Source organism: Myotis myotis, unplaced genomic scaffold, assembly GCF_014108235.1.
Source record: "Myotis myotis isolate mMyoMyo1 unplaced genomic scaffold, mMyoMyo1.p scaffold_m19_p_4, whole genome shotgun sequence".
Lineage (NCBI taxonomy): Eukaryota > Metazoa > Chordata > Mammalia > Chiroptera > Vespertilionidae > Myotis > Myotis myotis.
The window spans coordinates 95,957,625-95,981,728 of record NW_023416346.1 but is presented as its reverse complement, the minus strand read 5'-3'; the positions used below and the strand labels follow the sequence as shown (position 1 = coordinate 95,981,728).

Sequence of the window (24,104 nt, the reverse complement as noted above, 5' to 3'; positions counted from 1 at the left end):
TCTTTTAGATATATACCCAGAAGTGGAATTCCTAGATCATATGGCATTTCTGTTCATAATTTTTAATTATTATTTTTATTTTTAAATATATTTTTTATTGACTTCAGAGCAGAAGGGAGAGGAAGAGAGATAAACATCAATGATAAGAGAGAATCATTGATCAGCTGCCTCCTGCAGGCCCCACACTGGGGACCAAACCCACAACCCAGGCATGTGTCCTTGACAGGAACTGAACCCCGGACCCTTCCATTCACAGGCCAACAATCCATCCACTGAACAAAGTCAGCTAGGTTTCTTCATAAATTTTTAAAGAAAACTCCGTACTGTATAACATAGTGACTGCACCATTTTGCATTCCAGCAGTGCACAGGAGTTTCAAATTGTCTATATCCTTACCAACACTTATTTTCTGGTTTTTATTTTTATTTTTTATAGTAGCCATCCTAATGGGTGTGAGGTAATAGCTCATCGTGGTTTTGATTTGTATTTCCCTAAGGATTAGTGAGGTAGAGCATCTTTTCATGTACTTATTGGCCACTTGTATATCTTTTCTGGAGAAATGTCTATTCAGATCCTTTACCTAGTATTTAGTCAATTTGGGTTTTTTGTTGAATTATAGGAGTTCTTTATATATATTGGATACTAACCCCTTATCAAACATATGATTTGTGGGTATTTTCTACCATTTCATAGATTGCCCTTTCATTCTTTTTTTAAAATATATTTTTATTGATTTCAGAGAGGAAGGGAGAGGGAGAGAGAGACAGAAACATTAATGATAAGAGAGAATCACCAATGAGCTGCCTCCTGCGAGTTCAATTCCACTGGGGATTGAACCCGCAACCTGGGCATGCGCCCTTGACTTGAATCGAACCTGGGATCCTTCAGGCCACAGGCCAACGCTTTATCTACTGAGCCAAACCAGCCAGGTCATTCTGCTGATTGTGTCTTTAGCCTACAGGATAGTTTTAAGGTGCTTATTTAGTATAAAGATGTTACATTAGTAATCATGGAAATACAAGTTACAATAATAGTGATATACAATATTTACACATTAGATCAACTTTTGGCAAAAATGTGAGGAAATAGGTAATTTCCGACATTAATGGATAGAAGTATAAATTGGTATAGCTATTTTGGAAGGCAAGTTGGCTCTATCCATTTTGACTTAAAATGTTCCTGCCCTCTGATCCAACAGTTCTATTTCTATAGAAACACTCTCACAGGTATACAGGGCGATAAGTACATGACTGCTCATTGGAACATTATATTTTAATGGAAAAAAAGAAAAAAACCCCTTAAGTCCAACAGTAACACAATTAATAAAATATGAGTGAATTTGATATAGATAGATAGATAGATAGATAGATAGATAGATAGATAGATAGTCATGGATAGATCTCGCAAACATGGATAAATAAAAAAAGCAAATTGGCCCAGCCTGCGTGGCTCAGTAGCTCAGTGGTTGACTATTGACCTATGAACCAAGAGGTCCAATTCCCAGCCAGGACACATGCCCAGTTGCGGCTTGATCCCCAGTAGGGAGTGTGCAGGAGGCAGCTGATCAATGCTTCTCACTCATTATTAATGTTTCTATCTTTCTCTCCCTCTCCTTTCCTGTCTGAAATAAATAAAAGTATATTAATAAAATAAGGCAAACAAAGCAATATTACATGTTTTCTGTTGGTACATTCATATGTATATGGATCAATTCAGAAAAGTCTAGAAATGGTAATAGTGGGTGCAGGAATGGACTGGGGTTGCTCCTTACAACCCTGTAATTTTTTTAAAATATATTTTGATTTTTTACAGAGAGGAGGGGAGAGGGATAGAGTTAGAAACATCAATGAGAGAGAAACATCGATCAGCTGCCTCCTGCATACCCCCAAAGGTACATGCCCTTGACCGGAATCAAACCTGGGACCTTTCAGTCTGCAGGCCGACGCTCTAGCCACTGAGCAAAACCAGTTAGGGCACAACCCTGTAATTTTTTTAAAACTTTTTAAAATAAATATTTTTATTGATTTCAGAGAGCAAGGAAGAGGGGGAGAGAGAAAATAGAAACATCAATGATGAGAGAGAATCATTGATCGGCTTCCTCCTGCACACCCCACACTGGGGATGGAGCCCACAACCTGGGCATGTGCCCTGACCGGGAATCGAACCGTGACCTCCTGGTTCATAGGTCGATGCTTAACCACTGAGCCACACCATCTGGGCAAGTATGCAGTCTCCATTTTTTTGTCCTTGGTTATCAGAGTTTTCCAGCTAGTCTTTAGTTGATTTTTCAGGATAGTTTTTCTGTATTTTAGTTGTGTTTCCTATTTGGTCCTGGGAGTGTCAGTGTAGCTTCCACTTACTCTGTCACCATTTTAATCATTCTAGACATATTTTTAAAGAAATCCAAAGCTGATATAGCTAAACAAATATTGAAGAGTTGGGCCTAAAATTTGGGTAGCAGTTTGGTGGAGTGAACAGTGTCCTTAGCTTTGCAGGCTGAGAAATTGAATTTTAACAGTGTGATCAGAATTTATCTAACTCTGGAGACTTTGTGCACACTCACCAAATCATAAAAATCCATGTCCGGCCGTTGTGGTTCAGTGGTTAAGTGTCAACCCTTGAACCAAGAGGTCATGGTTCGATTCCTGGTCGGAGCACATTCCCCGGGGGGTGGTGCAGGAGGCAGCCAATCAATGATTTTCAACATTGATGTTTCTATCCTTCTCTCCCTTTCCCTTTTTCTCTCTGAAATCAATAAAAACATTTTTTTAGAAGTCCATAGGCGTTGGTAGCCAAAAAGCTAATCTATTAATTCCCTGTATTATACTGCGAGGGAAACTAAAATAATTATACCCACTAATCAGTATACCCTCTCCACTTATGGATAAGTCTAAACAATTATGTTTAGAAGGGTTTTATTGTGAGTGTAGAATCAAAGTGAGGAAGTTGGATTATGATATTGTCTGACATCTTTTAATTATAATTGTTTCATACTAGCTAATCTTCATTTTAGGGTTACTTGCTGAGTGAACCTGAATGTTTGCATCTGATGGTCCAGCATCTTTTCCCTGGACTTAGACTTTCTGTTTTTCACAAGTACATTTAGGTCAGGGAAGATAGAATGCAGATAAGTCAGTCATGGTTTCTTTATTTTAGCAATTCCAGTGTTGTCTTCTTAAACATATCATGGTTTCATCATAGAGTATCAAGAACTGTGGTGCTTATCAGTAAACATTTATGAGCCTTTTAGAATTAACTATTTCTGCTTATGGCTACCATTTTGTATTGGTTTTCATTGCAATGTTAGAGCACTATCTTACAGTTTCCTTCTAATTGAGAATGTACTCTAAATCTTTTTTTAAAATATATTTTATTGATTTTTTACAGAGAGGAAGGGAGAGAGAGAGTTAGAAACATTGATGAGAGAGAAACATCAATCAGCTGCCTCCTGCACACCCCTACTGGGGATGTGCCCGAAACCAAGGTACATGCCCTTGACCGGAATTGAACCTGGGACCCTTGAGTCCTCAGGCCGATGCTCTATCCACTGAGCCAAACCGATTAGGGCGAGAATGTACTCTATTTGGAGCTTGCCTCAGCTACATGAGACAGTTTTAGTTCTAATGAATGTTTTTTTGCATAATCTCAGAACAGATTAAAATGTTGGCGGTATGGGCAATTTTCCATTGTAAAGGAGTAAAATGTAGGTTTCTTAGCTAGGAGTTTCTATTTGGTCAGCAGTGTGCTAATTAAGGTCACAGGCAGCCTTGGATTTGAATCCTGGCTCTGCCATTTACCATTTTCCTTAGGTAAGTCACTTAACCTACTTAAACCTGGGCTTCCTCATCTTTATAAAATGCCTAATTTTCAAGATAATATTTGCTGTTACTTCTTTTCTTGGTAACTTATGTTTTCATGGACTACTTCTTATTTAGCTAAACATGAATTCAGCTCCAACTTTTATCAACTTTCCTGCAAAAGGGAAACCCAAAAGAGGTGATACATATGAGTTGCAGGTGCGTGGTTTTTCAGCTGAGCAGATTGCCCGGTGGATTGCTGACAGAACTGATGTCACTGTAAGTTTCCCTACTTTGTAGAAAGTTACTTTGCCATTATCCACTTGGAATCTTACTGGGGATGTCCTAATTGGTCTTGTCCCCATATCACTGAGGTGGTAATATGTAGTTTGGCAGTCCCTTCATAAGTAGCATTTAACAGAATCAGCATGATGAAAGAGTGAAATTATAAAACATCCTGTTATTTAATTCAGAATGAAAACCACTCTTTTGACATTATTAAAGTCTGTGGACTATCTAGTTGCACTTGGCAAATACTTATTAATCAAAGGTATTATGTTGTGGTTAAAAAGAATATTGTACTTATTCCATCCCATTTTAAGATATATTGTAGAGCCAAGCATGTAGATCAGGGATAGGCAAACTTTTTGACTCGAGGGCCACAATGGGTTCTTAAACTGGACCGGAGGGCCGGAACAAAAGCATGGATGGAGTGTTTGTGTGAACTAATATAAATTCAAAGTAAACATCATTACATAAAAGGGTACGGTCTTTTTTTTTTTAGTTTTATTCATTTCAAACGGGCCGGATCCGGCCCGCGGGCCGTAGTTTGCCCACGGCTGATGTAGACTCATGATTAGATGAAAATAAAAAATTGTAATTTTCCCTGAAAGTAACCACACTGATTTTGATTGCTTCCATTTCAAATTATGTTGACCTATGTAATTAGTGAATCAATTTCATACTTTAAAATGTTTTTCTCTTCTTTCCATTAGATTAGAGTAATAAGACCTCCAAATTATGCTGGTCCCCTTATGTTGGGATTGCTTTTAGCTGTTATTGGTGGACTTGTGTATCTCCGAAGAAGCAATATGGAATTTCTCTTTAATAAAACTGGATGGGCTTTTGCAGCTTTGGTGAGTGAATTTTAGAAGAAAATTGCATGAATAAAACTAATATTGTATTGGTAGGTAGCATTTTGTTTATTTCTTACTGTGGAAAGGATTTTATATATATATATATATATATTTTTTTTTAATATATTTTATTGATTTTTTACAGAGAGGAAGGGAGAGAGAGAGAGTCAGAAACATCGATGAGAGAGAAACATCGATCAGCCGCCTCCTGCACATCTCCCACTAGGGATGTGCCCGCAACCCAGGCACATGCCCTTGACTGGAATCGAACCCGGGACCCTTCAGTCCGCAGGCTGACGCTCTATCCACTGAGCCAAACCGGTTCTGGCAATATATATTTTTATTTTATGCCTTAAAATCAGTGTGTCTCCTCCATTATGTCATTAGGATGGTTAGAGCTTGGAGAGTACCTAGTTTTTGTTCAACCTAAATGATAGACTGTCACCTCTAGAAAATATGCAGTTTTTAAAAAAATATTCTTTTAAAGGACTTTTCAATATTCAATTTTAAAACTTGTAACAGCTTATTTATAATTTTTAAATGGTCTTTTCCTTTTGAAGTAAATATTATGTATTCTTGGGATCCTTGTGAAATATAAGCCTTAATTAAATAATTTATCTGAAAAAATTTGTTCTTCATGTATTACTTAAGCCAGTGGTTCTCAACCTTCTGGCCCTTTAACTACAGTTCCTCATGTTGTGACCCAACCATAAAATTATTTTCGTTGCTACTTCATAACTGTAATGTTGCTACTGTTATAAATCATAATGTAAATATCTGATATGCAAGATGGTCTTAGGCAACCCCAGTGAAAGGGTTGTTTGACCGCCAAAGGGGTCACGACCCACAGGTTGACAACCGCTGAGTCTTAAGCAGATGTACTTTTCATACTTTTCATGTGCCTATCAATTTAATCAAGGTGGGAACAACCACCATGTTAAAGCGTATGTCATTACATTTTGTTTCCTAGTGTTTTGTGCTTGCTATGACATCTGGTCAAATGTGGAATCATATAAGAGGACCACCATATGCTCATAAGAATCCCCACACAGGACATGTGGTAAGGGAAGTCCAGGATTTCTTTTCATTGTATACCAAAGTTAACCTTAATGATTAGCCTGTGAGACCAGTGCCAGCATATGAGGGAACTAGATTTAGTTTTGGATTTTCAGTCTTTCTGTTTACGACCTTCAGTTGCTGAATAGAAGATACAGTGCTCTTAAAAGTTCCTTCTGCCATTTGGTGTATCCTTTTGAATAATCTAGCTAAGAATGAAAGTCAGCCTTCAGCTAAATACAATATTGATCAAGTACTTGAGGCTCTACTGTTTCTAAGCACTGTGCTATATACTTATTATTAGATATAGTGATAAACAAGAAAAGTATGATCCCTATCATCATGGAGCTTACATTATGTACCTCACAGTTTTGTATACTGAAATACTGGTTTTCTCATGATTCTGTTGTTGAAAAGGTAGTATAAGTACAATGAAAAGATAAAAATTTTAAATAACACAGAAATAGTTTTTATTTATGATGAATGCCACTGACCTATTGCTTACACACATAAGGTGAATTAATTTCATAGAGTTTGAAAATAGCCCATTTTAGGATTAGGATACCAATATTTAATGTATATTTAAAGATTTAATTTTGTCTCTTTTTTCCTCCCAGAATTATATCCATGGAAGCAGTCAAGCCCAGTTTGTAGCTGAAACACATATTGTTCTTCTATTCAGTATCCTCTTTATAATAAGTCCTTGGTGCTGTGTTTTAATTCGTCTTTTTTTTCTCACATTATAGTATTCTCTCTACAGTTTGGTTGAGCCTCCTCTCTTATTAATGCAAGTCATAATGTCTTTGTAATCATATTACTATATCATCTATCTTTAGCCTAATCAACTGAAGACCACCAGGGATAAACCTGCAGTCTGATAAAGCCAGGTTTATTGGATTTTGCTACAAGGTAGATTGCATATCAAGGGAACCAAGGGACATCTTACCTTAGAAAAGACAGGGTTCTAGGATTTGGGCAAGATGTGGGGTTTAGGTGAAATGTAAATGAAACAATGTCTTGATAAGCTCAAAGCAATACCAGGCTAAGTGTAAAGGGGTCAGCCTCAGGTTGGGACTGTGAAGTGGACAGGGTTCTGTTTCCTGGAAACTATAAATTTTAGATAAATGTGGATTGTTGTCTTCAGAACTCCTTATTTAAAACTCTGTACTTTGGTTGTAAATTGAGGCTACTTAAAAATTGTACTTGTAGCCCAGTTGGCGTGGCTCAGTGGTTGAGCTTCGACCTATGAACTAGGAGATCACTGTTCGATTCCAGGTTAGAACATGCAGGCTCAATCTCCAGTAGGGGGCATACAAGAGGCAGCCAGTCAATGATTCTCTCCCATCATTGATGTTTCTCTCTCCCTCTCCCTTCCTCTCTGAAATAAATAAGAATATATTTTAACAAAAAAAATTATCTTGGAAATTGAGGGACTTTGATCCTCCAGGCAGGAATGGAATGTTTAATATGAATCAGTGTATGATTTCAGAGAACAGTGTTCTTCATTCAGTAAGAAACCAGTAGTTTAAGTACTATAGAAAGAAAAAAATCAAAACCCCTGAAAATACCACCTTTAGTAAATATTTGTGTATACGGGTGGCCAAAAGTAGGTTTATAGTTGTTCATGATAGATAATACAATAATTAATAAATAATAATATAAGAATAAACTGTTTCACATATAACTGTAAACCTACTTTTGCCTGCCCTTGTAAATCTTTCCCCATTTTATTTTGTCAGTGATTTTTTAAAAAATATATTTTTATTGATTTCAGGAAAAGAGAGAGAGAAACATCAATGAGAGAGAATCATTGATCGACTGCCTCCTGCACACCCTGCACTGGGGATTGAGGCCACAACCTGGGCATGTGCCCTTGACTGGAATCAAACCTGGGACCCTTCAGTCCTCAGGCTGATGCTCAATCCACTGAGCCAAACTAGTTTAGGGCTATGTCAGTGATTTAAGAGAGATATTTTAAGGAAACATTCTGGGGGGGAAAAATTAAGTCTTTTTTTTTTAATTGAACATTTAGGGATATTATATTTTCTTAAAACAATATTATGTAATATGGAAAATAAATTTACCTGCTTAAAATTCAGTCTGGAGTCAGAAGACTTAATCTATTCAGCCATGGAATGGTGAGCTGAAAAGTATAATCTATACTAATAAAAAGGTAATATGCTAACTAGACTGGGTTGACCGGCCATCTTCGGACATCTGACTTCCTTTCTGCCCAAAGTTAACTACTGTCCTGATTGTTAACACCATGGATTAGTTTTACCTATTTTTTAACTTTACATAAATAGACTCATACATTAAATATATTTAAATTAAATAAAGTAGAAGCTGTACTAAGACATGAACAAGGTCTATAACTATAGATTGTATTGAACTCAGAAATGATTTTTTAAAATTGTCTTTATCTGTCGCTTATGATATTAATCATAATAAGTTATACTTGAAAAAAATAATAAGGTAGCAATATCGAATTTTTTCACCTGTAATCTAAAACACTATTGTTAAACTCTGTTTATTTTTTTGCATATCTTTTGCATTCTTTGCTCATACTCTTTGTACTTTTACAATGAGGGGTGGGAGGGAGGGGTTCTTTTTTTATAGTTAGAGACGTACTTTAGCCCAGCCAGTGTTGCTCAGTGGTTGAGCATTGACCCATGCAGCAAGAGGTCACTGGTTCTATTCCTGCTCTGGGTACATGCCCAGGTTTCAGGTTCAATCCCTGGTAGGGGGCATGCAGGAGGCAGCCAATCAATGTTCTCCTTCATAGATGTTCTCTCTCATTGATGATTCTGTCTACCCCTCCCCCCCCCTTTTTTTTTTTAAAAAAAGACATACTTTAATTGTAGTTTGGTTTCTTAATGTATTATAAGCATTTTCTATATCATTGTATGGCCTTCATAGTTACAAAAGTGCATGGGAATCACAGAGAAATAAGAAAATAAGGCAAGGCCCTAGCTCAGGGGATAGAGCATCGGTCTGCAGACTGAAGGGTCCCAGGTTTAATTCCAGTTAAGGGCACATGCCCAGGTTGAGGGCTCAATCCCCCAGTAGGGAGTGTTCAGGGGGCAGCCGATCAATGATTCTCTCTCATTGATGTTTCTATCTCTCCCTCTCCCTTTCTCTCTGAAATCAATAAAAGTATATTTTTTTTAAAAAGAAAATAAGGCAAGGAAAAATAGTCATCATTCCTAATCTATATATAAAAGCCTAAGCGACCATTACAACTGAACAACCAGAACAACCAGTTGCTATGACACACACTGATGACCAGGGGGGCAGATGCTCAATGTAAGAGCTACCCCCTGATGGTCAGTGCAGTCCCATAGCCAACCTCCCCGAGCCGGCCAACCTCCCATGGTCCCTCCCCCCGGGTCAGCAGGCCCCAATTACCTGATTGGGGCCGGGCCCGGGCTGGGGCAGGGAACCGGGGGGTGAGTGGTGGCGGACGCAACCCCTTTCCCAGGGTGGCCAAGGACCAGCTCCCTCTTAGGGGCTTGCAGCCAACCTCCCACGCCCTGTCCCTCCCCCAGGGCTGCAGTCCCTGATCAGCCTGCCACCCGCCCGCCATGGTGGTGGCGCAGCATTAAGGGAAGGAGGGGGGAGGCACAGAACCGTGCAGTGGCAGCATCGGCATCAGGCGTCTGTTCCTTCTGCGCCCAGCCCAGTGACTGTCGCCTCCTCTCGTGACCCTGCCGGGGCCTTTGGGCCCCAATTGGCCTGGCCTTGATCTCCAGCCAGGCCTAGGGACCCCACCTGTGCACGAATTTTGTGCACCAGGTCTCTAGTGTTTATCTAATGGATATATTATAATTGAATAATTCTATTGTTGAACATTACAAAAAATGTTTTCTTAGATATAAAAATAATTTGCCATATCTCCAAATTCCCAACAGTAAGATTTGAAACAAAGCGTGTGAAACTGTCTTTTGCTCTTGATGTTTTGTCCACGTTGCTTTCCAAAAGGTTTTTTTTTTATTGATTTTTTTTTAATATATTTTATTGATTTTTTACAGAGAGGAAGGGAGAGAGATAGAGAGTCAGAAACATCGATGAGAGAGAAACATCGACCAGCCGCCTCCTGCACATCCCCTACTGGGGATGTGCCCGCAACTCAGGTACATGCCCTTGACCGGAATCGAACCTGGGACCTTTCAGTCCGCAGGCTGACGCTCTATCCACGGAGCCAAACCGGTTTTGGCTTTTTATTGATTTTTTACAGAGAGGAAGGGAGAGGGATAGAGAGTTAGAAATATTGATGAGAGAGAAACATCGATCAGCTGCCTCCTGCACACTCCCTACTGGGTATGTGCCCGCAACAAAGGTACATGCCCTTGACCGGAATTGAAGCTGGTACCCTTGAGTCCGCAGGGCGATGCTCTATCCACTGAGCAAAACTGGTCAGGGCTCCAGAAGGTTTTTGCTAAAGAAACAAAGGTGGGGCGGTGGGGAGGATTGCTGCCAGAAAATGTATGTGCTCTGATATCCCTCGCAAGTCTTCGCCATATTGTCATTTTTGTAAACTGCTAATTCAGTAGGCTAAACATTGTAGGTCATTGTTTAAATCTACTTTGGACAGCAATAATTAAGGTAATTTAAACATTTTCCCACAATTTTGTAATTAGGTTTCATTTTATGCAAATATATTTGCCTTCATCATGTATTAAGGTACTTTGATTCTACTAGCTCTTTTAATAGCCCAGTTCTTGTATGTTATGGAATACTACCTTCTCTATTTTCTATTCAGTTTTTCCAGAGTAACATTTAATTATGATTAGTTAATCATAATTATTCTTTATTTCACTGTATCCCCCCACTAGAGTGTAAACTTGTCCAAGGAAGGGTCTATATTTCATCCAACTTTGTAATTCCAACATATAGTATAGGGCAGTGTCTGCCTATAGTAGTAGGCAGTGTTAGTAAAAGTTTGAAGAATCAATAAATGAAATGAAACAATACACAAGGAAGTGCATCATAGTTTCTTGAGAGCTAAGAACAGAATACAAAAACCTTGGTAGTATATTTTGAAATGGAAAGCTCATTTTTAAAAAAAGCACATAGACCATGATACAAAAATGAATCTTTTCAAATACTAAAGTGTCAACCATTAATTAAAGTACCCTGTAACCAAAGCCTATAGAAATGATCAATCTTTATATATACCAGGATATAAAGAACCTCAGTAAGAAAAAAATTAGCTCTGGAGAAGATTTAGCCAAGCAACTAAAAATGTGATGAATAGGCATCGTTCCTAACAAGAGGCTATGGAAGAGAAAGCGCAAGATGGTGATGAAGGGATGAATAGACAAATTAGAGAGCCAGTTATTAATTTAGGCCTTATATGAGCACTTTTATTTGCCTTTCTGCTTTAAGTATACCCACATGCGGAGCATACAGTGTGCATGCATGTATGCATAATTAATTTGGGCATTTTTACCTGCTGTTTGTATCAATTTTGTTTATTTTAGCATTCAGCCATGCCATATGTTACCTATTTACTGGAAATGTTTATTTTGTATTTATGTAGCTTCTATATTAAGCGGATTGAAAGTGAAGTCATGGTATGTAGAATTTTCTTTTTTTATTAGAATAGGACAAAATTAGGTAGTAATTTGTACTTTAAAAGCTAATTGTTACAATTCTGGAGAATTTTTGAGAAGTTGTTTTTCAAATAAAAATTAGTTGCTATTTTCTCTAACTGGTATATATTTTAAATGTGTTATTTTTTTGAGGGTGGTTGAAATATTACTCAGATGTCTATTTAATATTTTATTTATTTTTTAATATTTTCTTTGATTTCAGAGAGGAAGGGAGAGGGAGAGAGAGAGATAGAAACATCAATGTTGAGAGAGAACCATTGATCAGGTGCTTCCTGCACACCCCACACTGAGGATCAAGCCTGCAACCCAGGCATATGCGCTGAGTGGAAATCAAACTGTGACCTCTTGGTTCATAGCTTGATGCTCAACCACTGAGCCATGCCAGCAGGGTAGTATTTTAAAATGTGTATGAGGTTGAAGCAAAAGTTGGAAGACTGTCCAGGAATGTTATATCAAAATAAAATTTCAGGAAAACTCATAGTTTGTCTATGAGTTACAGTGGGATATTTGTTTAAAATACCAAATTTTATTTTTACAAATAAAGTAATAGTTCAACCTAAATGCTTTCATTATATTTTCATAGTAAATATTTATGCTGTATAGACACAAGGTTACTTATTTACAGTATTATACAATTAACTGTAGATTTATATATTATCATTTTCTTTAAAGTGGTATGTATTTTGTGTCTATGTGAATTGCTCCTTAAACAATTTTTTAAGATGGTGGGGTTACCTTAGGGATGGTACTTCTATGTGAAGCTGCTACATCTGACATGGATATTGGAAAGCGAAAGAGTAAGTCATATCATATGCCAATCTGCCTTTAATACAGGAAAAAAGCATGTCCTCTAATCATTTTCCCTCTTGTTTATAAGTATGTCATTTTACTTCTTTACTATTTTAAAAGTAATTATAGAAAATGTGGGGTGAAATAGGAGTATGAAACATTTGGGCAGAGAGTTGTCCATTATTCCACCAATAAAAACAAGTAATTTTAATGTTGTAATATAGTTCTATCCATTTGTAAAACATCTTTTAAATTGTAGTATCAAATTTTGAATCTTGTACTCCCCCTTTTTAACTGGAGTTAAATAATTCACTAATAAATATTTTCCTCTACATAATTTTAAATTTATGCTCCATACTGTAATTTACTTAACCATTCTGATTTTTTGCTTACATTTAGTTTTTCTCTTTGATTATGATAAAGTCTTTTTTAGTGAATATCATTGTATATTAAGCTTTATCCTCATACTAATATATAAAAAGCCAGGGGCTGTCATGACTGAAACAACTAGATGGAAGACCGAGCAGCAGGATGCATGGGGCGACCAAACGACTAAACAGCAGGCTGCATGGGGCGACTAGTCTGGCAGGGGGGGCAGTAAGGGGGCACCAGGCTGGTGGGCGGGGGGGAGAAGTTAGGGGCGACCAGGCCAGTGGGGGGAGCAGTTACGGGCAATCAGGCTGGCAGGGGGTGGCAGTTGGGGGTGACCAGGCTGGCAGGGGTGGGGGGCAGTTAGGGGCGATCAGGCCAGCAGGCAGAGGAGGTTAGGAGTGATCAGGCTGGCAGGGGGGCAGTTAGAGGTGATCAGGCAGGTGAACAGTTAGGAGCCAGCGGTCCTAGATTGTGGTCGGGATCGGGCCTAAACCAGCAAGCTGACATCCCCCGAAGGGTCCCGGATTGGAGAGTTACAGGCTGGGCTGAGAGGACCCCCCCACCCATGCACAAATTTCGTGCACCAGGCCTCTAGTTTCATATTAATATCTTAAGGTAGGGGGAGAAAGGGGTTCTAATAAATGTGACAAGAGAAGATTTGACTTTGAGTGGTGAGCACATGGTGCAATATACAGATCTTATAACATAGAAACCCACACCTAAAACCTATATGTTCAAGTTGTCCAGTTTCACCCCCCACCCCCCCAAAAAAACAACTAAAAAAAAAACCTATAGCATACGGTAGATTTCCTAGAAGTAGAATGTGTGGTTCTGTGTATGAGTAGTTTCAGTTCTCTTGATGTTTTAAACTGATGGTGCCAACTTCTTTTCCCAGATGTTATGATAATTTAGATTCCTACTAGCAGTATTTAGGAATGCTTCTTTCACTGTAACTTCATCAATATTAGGTAACCTTAACAAAGCATGTGTTCATGTGTGTTTATTGTCTAATCAGATAAGGGGGAGATATTAATATTATTTTGTACTTCTTTGGTTATTAGTGAAATTGAATATTTTCCTAAATGCTTATTAGCTGTTTGTGCTTTTCTTTCTGTAAAACATCTTTTTGTCTTTTTGCCATTTATCTATTAGAGTCTTAGTCCTTTTCTTATTGGTTTGCATGGGCTTTTTATATATTAGAATATTCACACATTGGTATTTGTTGCAAAGAAATGCTAACAATATAGTTTTATTTTACTTACAAGAAATCAGTTTAAGTGCGAGTTTTCCTTTTACGGTTAAAAGTTAAATGTCATCGAAATTAACCTAGCTAAATCTACTCACTTTTTCTTCTAAAAAATGATGATGACACTGGATTTCAAATTTGAAAGATACTTATTTTGCTACATTAAAGTGAATTTTTACATATTAGGAAAACATAACGTATCAATTTTTTTAAAATTAAATCTTTATTGTTCAGATTATTACATTTGTTCCTCTTTTTTCCCCCCATAACTCCCCTCCTTCCAGTTCCCACCCAATCCTCCGCCCTCACTCCCCACCCACTGTCCTCATCCATAGGTGCACGATTTTTGTCCAGTCTCTTCCCGCATCTCCCACACCCCTTTCCCCCCCAAGAATAGTCAGTCCATTCCCTTTCTATGTCCCTGATTCTATTATAATCAACAGTTCATTCTGTTCATCAGATTATTTATTCACTTGATTCTTAGATTCACTTGTTGATAGATGCATATTTGTTGTTCATAATTTGTATCTTTACCTTTTTCTTCTTCCTCTTCTTAAAGAATACCTTTCAGCATTTTATATAATCCTGGTTTGGTGGTGATGAACTCCTTTAGCTTTTCCTTATCTGTGAAGCTCTTTATCTGACCTTCAATTCTGAATGATAGCTTTGCTGGATAAAGTAATCTTGGTTGTAGGTTCTTGGCATTCATCACTTTGAATATTTCTTGCCACTCCCTTCTGGCCTGCAAAGTTTCTGTTGAGAAATCAGCTGACAGTCGTATGGGTATTCCCTTGTAGGTAACTGAGTTTCTTTCTCTTGCTGCTTTTAAGATTATCTCTTTGTCTTTTGCTCTTGGCATTTTAATGATGATGTGTCTTGGTGTGGTCCTCTTTGGATTCCTTTTGTTTGGGGTTCTCTGCGCTTCCTGGACCTGTAAGTCTATTTCTTTCACCAGGAAGGGGAAGTTTTCTGTCATTATTTCTTCAAATAAGTTTTCAATATCTTGCTCTCTCTCATCTTCTGGCACCCCTATAATTCGGATGTTGGTACGCTTGAAGCTGTCCCAGAGCCTCCTTACACTATCTTCGTATTTTCGGATTCTTTTTTCATTTTGCTTTTCCGGTTGGGTGTTTTTTGCTTCTTCGCATTTCAAATCTTTGCCTTGATTCTTGCGCTCCTCTGGTCTCCTGTTGGGAGTCTATATAGTATTCTTTATTTCTGTCAGTGTATACTTAATTTCTAGTTGGTTCTTTATCATAATATCGAGGGTCTCATTAGATTTCTTGTAGATCTCATTAAGTTTATCGGCGGCTTCTAGACAGTTCTTGAGAGACCTTAAAAGTGTGGTTCTGAACTCTATATCTTCCATTGACAATTTTGTCCTGTTTCTTTGTCTCCGCATTTTTTTTATGCTTTCTTGGTGCACCCCCTAGAGGTCTTTGTGCGCAGTCTTGTTGTAGTTAAGCCTTCATTGTTGTAGTTAATACTGGGGGGATTTGACCTCCAGGCCAACTGGCTGTGAGAGTCAGCTGTGTCTGCAGTGGGCAAACTTCTGTCCTCTGGGGAGGTGCTAATCTAGCCTTTGCCTGAGGCTATCTGGCAAATGGCTCTGTGCAGGGCTTGTGCGGGGCGGGTCCCACGGGATCAAACAGGGCAGGCGGAGGGAGCAGTTATGGCTGCTCTCAGTCCCATCCCCAGAGTCTCTGCCTCTCAGAGTCCCAGCAACCGCTGCAAACCTCGGAGAGAAAGCTGCCCTCGCGTTCCGACCGATGTCAGACGGTCTCACTTCTCCCGTTTGAGTCTGGGTCCCTAGAGACTTGCCCAGAACTGGATCTCAGGGCCTGAGCCTCCCTCCCGATTGAAACAGACAACCGCGCCCTCAGCCACCAGCCCACTCCGCATGCGCCTCTGTACCTTAGTATTTTACTTCAGCACTGCGCCTCCTCTGAGTCTCGGTATGCTGTTCTCTTTCCTCCTAGTTGAAGAATTTCCCCTCAGCCAGCCTTCCTGTGGTTCTGGGTGATGTCCATTCCGTCTTTTAGTTGTATTTTTTTTTTTAAATATATTTTTATTGATTTTTTTACAGAGAGGAAGGGAGAGATAGAGAGCTAGAAACATCGATGAGAGAGAAACATTGATTAGCTTCCTCCTGCACATCTCCTACTGGGGATGTGCCTGCAACCCAGATACATGCCCTTGACCGGAATCGAACCTGGGACCTTTCTGTCCGCAGGCTGACGCTCTATCCACTGAGCCAAACCGCTTTTGGCCTTTTAGTTGTATTTTTGAAGTGGTTGTGCGAGTCAGCATTCTCCGGTATTTACCTATGCCGCCATCTTGGTTCTCTTTCCGTATCAATTTTTTATTCAGTTAATATACATCTTTTAATTGCTTGACTTTTAAAAAATTGCCTATTTCTGTATTCATCACTGGAAAAAGGCCATCTGGGTGCTATACTGCTGGCATGAATTTAAGTTGTAAAGCATTTTGGAGACATTAAAATAATCACAATTTGATCTACTTCTAAGATTCTAACCTAATGAAATAATCACAAATAATAATAAAAATTTCATTTGCACTTACTGTGTACCAGGAACTGCCCTAAGTACTTTTAGGTATGTTCTGTGAATAAAGTAGAATACAACATATAGAGTGATACTGTATATATAGGGTATCCCAAAAAAATGTATACACACTTTGAAACTGTAATAGAATCAGCTGTTATATGTATTTTACATATGTTTAACTTTTACATTTTAGCCCCTAATCGTATTGTGTGAAAATTAAAAAGGGAAAAAGAATTGTTCTAATATAAGAAAACTAAAATTTGTTTTTATTATTGGCCAATAAGTATATTTCACTCAAGCTTCTACTGCTGTAGCACACATGCTTTCCCACATCCCTACCTTTATGCTTCGTAGCCAGTCTTAGTCCAGGGACTCAAAGAGTCTCAAGTTATGGGAATCATACTTGAGCATTGTGGGATCAGTATCTGGAGTTAAAGTCATTAACTGCTATGCTAAACCAGAGCATATGAGATTAATGCAAAGAATTTAGGAATCAGGGTTTCCCCCCCTCATTTAAATGAGGCATCCATGTTGAATGAGTTCCTTAAACTGCTTTAGTTAACTTTTGGCCATATGATTTATCTTATACAAAGGTGGTAATGGGGCGTTGGTTCTGACCAGGTGTTCCTGCATATGCCTGGCAGTAGTTACTTATGCAGGGTACTTTCCAGTGAGACTGTTACAATGTGATCAGATGTCTTTAAGTCAGTATTTATCAATAAAACCATATTTAAGGGTTTAAAAGGAGTTTAATAAGTAATTTTCTTGTTAATAATAAAACTTTTTAACACTAAATTCTTGATTATCATGGCGTTAAAGGAATTCATTAATTCATACAGTTAAATTGCACAATTATGTAAATGAAGCTACTCCATTATATTGTAATAGAACAAATTAAAGGAAAAGGCAGAATCCTGAAGAGAAAAGAATGGGGATGGAAAGTTGAGATTTACCAATAAGTTATAGCTCTTGTTTTTTCACTCTTGAAAGTGTAGACTAAAATGTATGCCCTGGTTTGTCATTACACTTAACATGCTCATTTTACTCTGCTTTTGTTTTTCTACAGTAATGTGTGTGGCTGGTATTGGACTCGTTGTATTATTCTTCAGTTGGTTGCTCTCTATTTTCAGATCTAAATATCATGGATATCCATATAGGTATGATTTACATAGTGATTACCTATATTTACAAAGATCAGAGCTCATGTTGCTTTATAATACTTTTTTTTTTGCTTCTAGCTTGTAAAGCAAAGAGATAGGCTTTAACTTAATTTAGGTTTATATCATAAAATTAGTTTAATTATATAATGGACAATGATATTTGATTTCTCAGGAGCATCTTTCAGGGTTATTCTAACATCACCTAATTTAACCTAGAAATCTATAAAACACAATAATTAGAACATTTTATGCCATATCTACCCACACAATTCCTTGTGTGCATGCAATACTACCTCTTGAGGGGGAAATTATTATTTTTTTTAATCTTCACCTGAGGATACGTTTTAGAGGGAGGAGGAGGAGAGAGAGAAAGACACATCAATTGGTTGCCTCCCACATGCAACCAAGGTACGTGCCCTTGACCAGGAATCGAACCTGTGGCCCTTCGATCTGAGAGCTGTTGCTCTAAGCACTGAGCAAAACAGGCCAGGGCAAGGGGATAATTATTTTTAAATGTTTTTGAAGACTTTTTACCTCTACTTTTCAGGGCTCTTTATGCCATAAACAGAACATTTGATGAAAATCCAGTTTGTAGACAGTGTACGAAAGAGTGTGTAAGAACATCTTGAAATCTTCATAGAGCTCTCTCAGGCTCAGGAAGGAAATTACTCTCCTGGTTATAAGTTCTAGATTTTACTCTGTTAATAGCCAAGAGAAATGTACATAATTAGGGTTGTTGTAATTTAGTTTAATTTTATAACCTGAGTGCCAGTTACTGTAATTCCTATTCTTTTAATATAACATTTTCCTGTTGTATAAATGATTATGAACACTAAAGGTAAAGTATATCAAATGATATTTTTAAACCTAAATTCAATCTTTATATTTTAACTCAACTTTTTAGTATATTATTTTGAACAACTCCCTAGTTGATTCATTATATTGTGACATTCTTAGATGCCTTTAATCAATGAACAACATAAATTAATCTTGCATTTTTTCCTTGCAAACTTATTTAAGACTAAAACCTATTAGGTCTTTGGTTTTTTGTGTTTTTTTTTTAAATATATTTTATTGAATTTTTACAGAGAGGAAGGAAGAGAGATAGAGAGTTAGAAACATCGATGACAGAGAAACATCGATCAGCTGCCTCCTGCACAGCCCCTACTGGGGATGTGCTCGCAACCAAGGTACATGCCCTTGACCAGAATCGAACCTGGGACCCTTTAGTCTGCAGGCTGACGCTCTATCCACTGAGCCAAACTGGTCAGGGCAGGTCTTTGATTCTTGACTTATAACCTCCCAACTTTATACTTTCATTGTTCTGTGTAAGTATATTTTAAAATAATTTCTACTCTGTAGAATACTAACTGGGATACAAGGGTTATTTTGCTGGGACTTCTGTTAGTTATTTGATCATCATGATTAATTCAATTATTAATTGGTGTCTATCTTCAGGATATATTTTTAAAAATATTTTTATTGATTTCAGAGAGGAAGGGAGAGGGAGAGAGAGATAGAAACATCAATGATGAGAGAGAATTACCAATCGGCTGCCTTCTGTACACCCCACACTGGGGTTCACACACCCTACACTGGAGATTGAGCCATGACCTTCTGGTTCATAGTTTGACGCTCAACCACTGAGCCACGCCGGCCGGGCTCTTCAGGAGATATTTTAACTTGAAGTTATATCTATTACATTTTCTCCTAAGACTACCTCAGTATCTGAGGGTTTCTCACTTTTTGTTATCGATACTCAAAGTTTATTATCCATACACCCAAACATTCTTTGCTCTGTTAAAATCAAGATATTTAAAGCCTACTTTTATTTCAGAGACTAATAGATTGCTATATATTTTTGTTTCAGCTTTCTGATGAGCTAAAAAGGATCCCAGAGATATGTAGACACTGGAGTAATGGAAATTGAAAAATGAAAAAGTGTATGAAAAGAAGAATGCAATTTGTGTATTTTGTATTACCTCTTTTTTTTTCAAGTGATTTAGTTAATCATTTAACCAAAGAAGATGTGTAGTGCCTTAACAGCAATTTCCTATCATAATCATGAAGTATTTGGATACAATTTTCCTCTTTACCTTCCCTTCCCAGTGAACTTGATGGAATCTTTAATTTAGTAGTATTAAGAATTTTATGAAAAGTTCAAAATTATGACTTCATCTTAATTAGAACAAGGTTCAAAACTACTATAGTTAACTTTTGCCATATGATTTTATCTTATCCAAAGGTGGTAGTGGGGGGTTGGTTCTGACCAGGTGTTCCTGCATATGCCTGTTACAGATAACTACATCAGGAATCCAATATTAGCTTTTCCATTTTTGCATGGATGTGTATACTTTTGCACATCTTTCCTTTCCGGCAGAGAAGTCATATGTGCTATGTGGTCTTCGGAAAACAGAATACTATTCTTCAGAGTACATGTCTAGCTTTTAGAAAAAGACTAGCCAGTCCTCCTCCTCCATCTTTCCTATTGAAATACAGTGCTGACTGTCAATGCTTCCTGGTGGCTGTAGATGTTAAAAAAAAGTATCTCTAAGTATAGGATTATGATTTCTGCATAAGTATGGAAGTAACTACCTTGTATTTGGAAAGATTTCAGGTTCATTCTGTCTTCCTAGTTTTATTTAAGGTGGCTCACTCTATAATAAAAATGTAGCTCAGTGTAACTTAAAAATGGTCTAAAATGTTTCTGCAAATTAGAGATTGTCACTTATTTCATTTGTACCTAAGAGAAAAAAATAGATTTATCTGGTTAACTTGATTACTGTATTACAGTTACAACATATTTTAATAATCCTTGTGTTTAGGAAAAGAACTCCCCTAGGTTAGGAAAAGAAGGTTACAAAATAATTGTTATTGCCTATGAATAGAAACTAAATGTTTCTTGAAAGCTATTCTGTTTGTGCTATTATTTTAGCCTTTATTCTCCACTTTAAGTGGAGAAACAAAGTAAACATTTAAAAGGATTTTGTTTCAATTTTGTCTTTTTTGTCAGTGGAAATAACCATATGTGCTAAAGAAATTTCTGTGAAGAATGAAAGTTGATTGTTATCATTAGATCTAGTTATAATCTTCCCATAGTTATGAAGAGTATACTGAAATGACACTATTATGGAAATACGAGAATTATGATTGAGAAAAAATTTTAAAGAAACTTGAGAAGTATTGAATCAAAATAATACTGTGACTGCCTTCTACTATTTACTATCTAATAAGCCTTTCAGGTGATCTAGAAGTCTTATATAATAGAGGTTTGCAGAAAGAGATGGATATAATTGTCTAAGAAGAAATGTTTCATGTAGGGTCTTTTTTTTTTTTTTATTATTAGAATTGGTGGGTGGAGGGTTATAGTCAACCTTTTACTCTTTAATGGAGCCACTTTTTGTTATTACTCCCCTATAAATTTTGTGATTCTGGATACCTTATCTGCTGTTCTTTTACTTGTCTCAGGCCAAATAAATTCATGCTGTGATTTCTATGAGACTTGTATTAAGATGCCCTGATTTGTATAGACTGACCAGGAGAATACTACTGCCATGTAATCTATATAGCTCCAGATACTTTGCCATGAGCATTGAAATAATGACAGTTTTGTTGCATTTGTTTTATCTCCCTTAAGAACACATTCTTTTGCTGTAAGGAGAAAAGTTGCATTCTGGCTAAAATCTGTAGAAAGCAGGTTTACTACACTTAGAATAGTGTTAACTTTGTGAAAATTTTGAAATTAGCTTTCATCTGAAGTGCCTTAGGCTATTTACTTTTCTAGTAATGGTTTAAATATTATTTGTTATACATTTTAAAAATACTATTCAAAATGACACATTGTAGTGGCAAAGATAACCAAATGTCTGGCTGTTTGCTTTTTGACCATATCAATAAACTTTTACAATCTAAATTCTGAGTTTTTTTATTAACATTGAAAGAGGGGTGAATTTAAAACTCTAAACTAGTATTGTAATATTAGGATATTCCATTTTGAAAATAGTTAACTTTCTTATTGTCCTAATGACAAGTGAATTTGATAGCCAAAGGAAATTCTAGGTTGAGTTGCATTCTTCTAGGATTCCATATATTATCCTTCATTAGTGTTGTCACCCATTAGATTAGTCAAAACAGCCAAGATAAGTAGATGAATAGCTGTTTTCAACGGTTGATCTAGCTTTTGTCCCAGTCGGTAAACACTGTGACTAGTTAATTCCCTTTTGGTACTAAATAATTGATTTGAAACAGTTACCCAGACAGATTATCAAGTTATATGATACTGGACATTTGCAAACATGGGGTAGAAACACTGGACAAGAAATAAACAGACCTGGCTTTTAAATAACTTTTAGTCTTTACTCTGTTTCTGTCTAGGTATGTGACCATAGGCAAATCACTTGAACCTCCCTGAACCTATTTATTTATTTATTAATATCTTAAAAAATATATTTTCATTGATTTCAGAGAGTAAGGGAGAAGGAGAGAGAGAGATAGAAACATCCATGATGAGAGAGAATCATGGATTGGCTGCCTCCTGCATGCCCCACACTGGGGATCGAGCCTACAGGCCGATGCTCTATCCACTGAACCAAACTGGTTTGGGCAAGGACCTATTTATTTTAATGTGAGTGCAGTGGACTAAGTCACTCCAGTGTTCCTTCTAACACTGATGTTCTGATGCAAAATATTAAAGATGTACTTAAATTTTGAATAGATATCATTGGTGATTTTCACGTTTGGTGTTGAATTAAATCAATTGAAATGTAGGATGTTTTATAGTCAGATTTATGAGGAAGCTGAAATGCTTGTGGAGGCCATTACTGTAAATTGTTTAATAATATGCATTGCAATATGTTTTAGAAAGGATACACTTGAAACCAATATATTAATATCACATCTAGATTTAAATGGGTTCTGACAAATTGTAAGCAAGGATAAAATTAAGAGGGGATAAAGGGGGGAGGACATCTGTAATACTCTCAGCAATAAAGATAATTTTTTTAAAAAGGGTAAGATCAAAAACTATAATAGTATGCTATTACTATTACATATTTTAATGTTATAGAAAGTTAAATCCAAAGGGAGTTTGATACTATTTAATTAGCCCCTCATTTTGACTGCTAAAGAAAACCTGCCCTAGAGAGGGGAAACAATTTACTGAAAGTTATTCTAAGGAATGCCTACAGGTTTCCCATTTACTGCAAATTCCCTATGGATTAGGTTTCACTTAGAAATATAAATTATTCCCTAAAGACATGGAAACCATAGTTAGTTTACCTTGATTGCTTCCTCACATCTAGATTGCTGGGAGAAGGGTCCTAATGAGAGAAGCATTACCCAACAGGGACTGATGCAGGCTTCAGAAGGGAGGAGTTTCTAGTATGACTCTCTTTAAACCGTGAAAGTGGAATTTAATTGGAGACACAAAAAGGCTTTTATTCAGAAGGGAGGCAGGAACAGTAGCCTAGAGATTACTCTTCAGAATTTTGTCTTGTACATTCCTTTTGGTCTGTGTTCTCAACTTTTCCTGGGTGTAATTATGGAAGAAAATACCAATGACTGTCATAAGAGAAATGCAAATCAAATTCACAATGAGATACCACCTCACACCCCCTAGGATAACTACTATAAAAAAAAAACCCACACAACAGAAAATAAGTGTTGGCAAGGATGTAGAGAAATTGGTAACCTTGTATACTGTTGGGTAGTAGGAATCTGAAATGGTGCAGCCACTACAGAAAACAGTATGGAGGTTCCTCAAGAAATTAAAAATAGAAGTACCATATGATCCAGCAATTCCCACTTCTGGGTACATATCCAAAAGAATTAGAAGCAGATGCTCAAAGAGATACTTTCATACTTATATCTATAGCAGCATTGTTCTGACTAGTCAAAAAGTAGAACCAATCAAGTGTTCATGGATGGGTGAATAGAAAAACAAAATGTGGTATATACATACAATAATATTATTCAGACTTAAAGAGGAAGGAAAACCTGACACATAACACAAATAAACCTTTTTGGACATTATGCTAAGTGAAATAAGGCAGTCATAAAAGACAAATACTGGCCTGGCCAGTGTCGCTCAGTGGTTGAGGGTCGACCTATGAACCAGGAGGTCACGGTTCATTCCCCATCAAGGAGCATGCCTGGGTTTCAGGCTCAATCCCCAGTATGGAGCTTGTAGGAGGCAGCTGATTGATGATTCTCTCTCATCATTGATGTTTCTATCTCTCCCTCTCCCTTCCTCTCTGAAATCAATAAATAAAAAGATAATATGCAAATTGACCCTAACGGTGGAACGATTGGTTGCTAGGATGTGCACTGACCACCAGGGAGCAGAAGCTCAATGCAGGAGCTGCCCCC

The 24,104-nt window shown here is 37.3% G+C and overlaps 1 protein-coding gene across 4 annotated transcripts in view; it reads left to right on the top strand.

Annotated features, from left to right (window-relative positions):
* Positions 1-21,651, top strand: part of MAGT1 (magnesium transporter 1) — a 51,339-nt gene extending 29,688 nt beyond the window's left edge. For 3 of the 4 annotated variants that reach the window (XM_036304762.1, XM_036304764.1, XM_036304765.1), the window contains 7 exons: positions 3,936-4,076; positions 4,793-4,933; positions 5,904-5,993; positions 6,607-6,670; positions 12,327-12,401; positions 17,645-17,735; positions 19,609-21,651. In XM_036304762.1, coding sequence (XP_036160655.1) covers positions 3,936-4,076; positions 4,793-4,933; positions 5,904-5,993; positions 6,607-6,670; positions 12,327-12,401; positions 17,645-17,735; positions 19,609-19,624 — 618 coding nt within the window. In that variant the 3' untranslated portion in view covers positions 19,625-21,651. Of the gene's footprint in view, positions 1-3,935; positions 4,077-4,792; positions 4,934-5,903; positions 5,994-6,606; positions 6,671-8,051; positions 8,128-11,531; positions 11,608-12,326; positions 12,402-17,644; positions 17,736-19,608 lie in introns of those variants that run through there. The other variant, XM_036304763.1, reaches the window with a different exon arrangement.
* Positions 21,652-24,104: the final 2,453 nt, after the last annotated feature.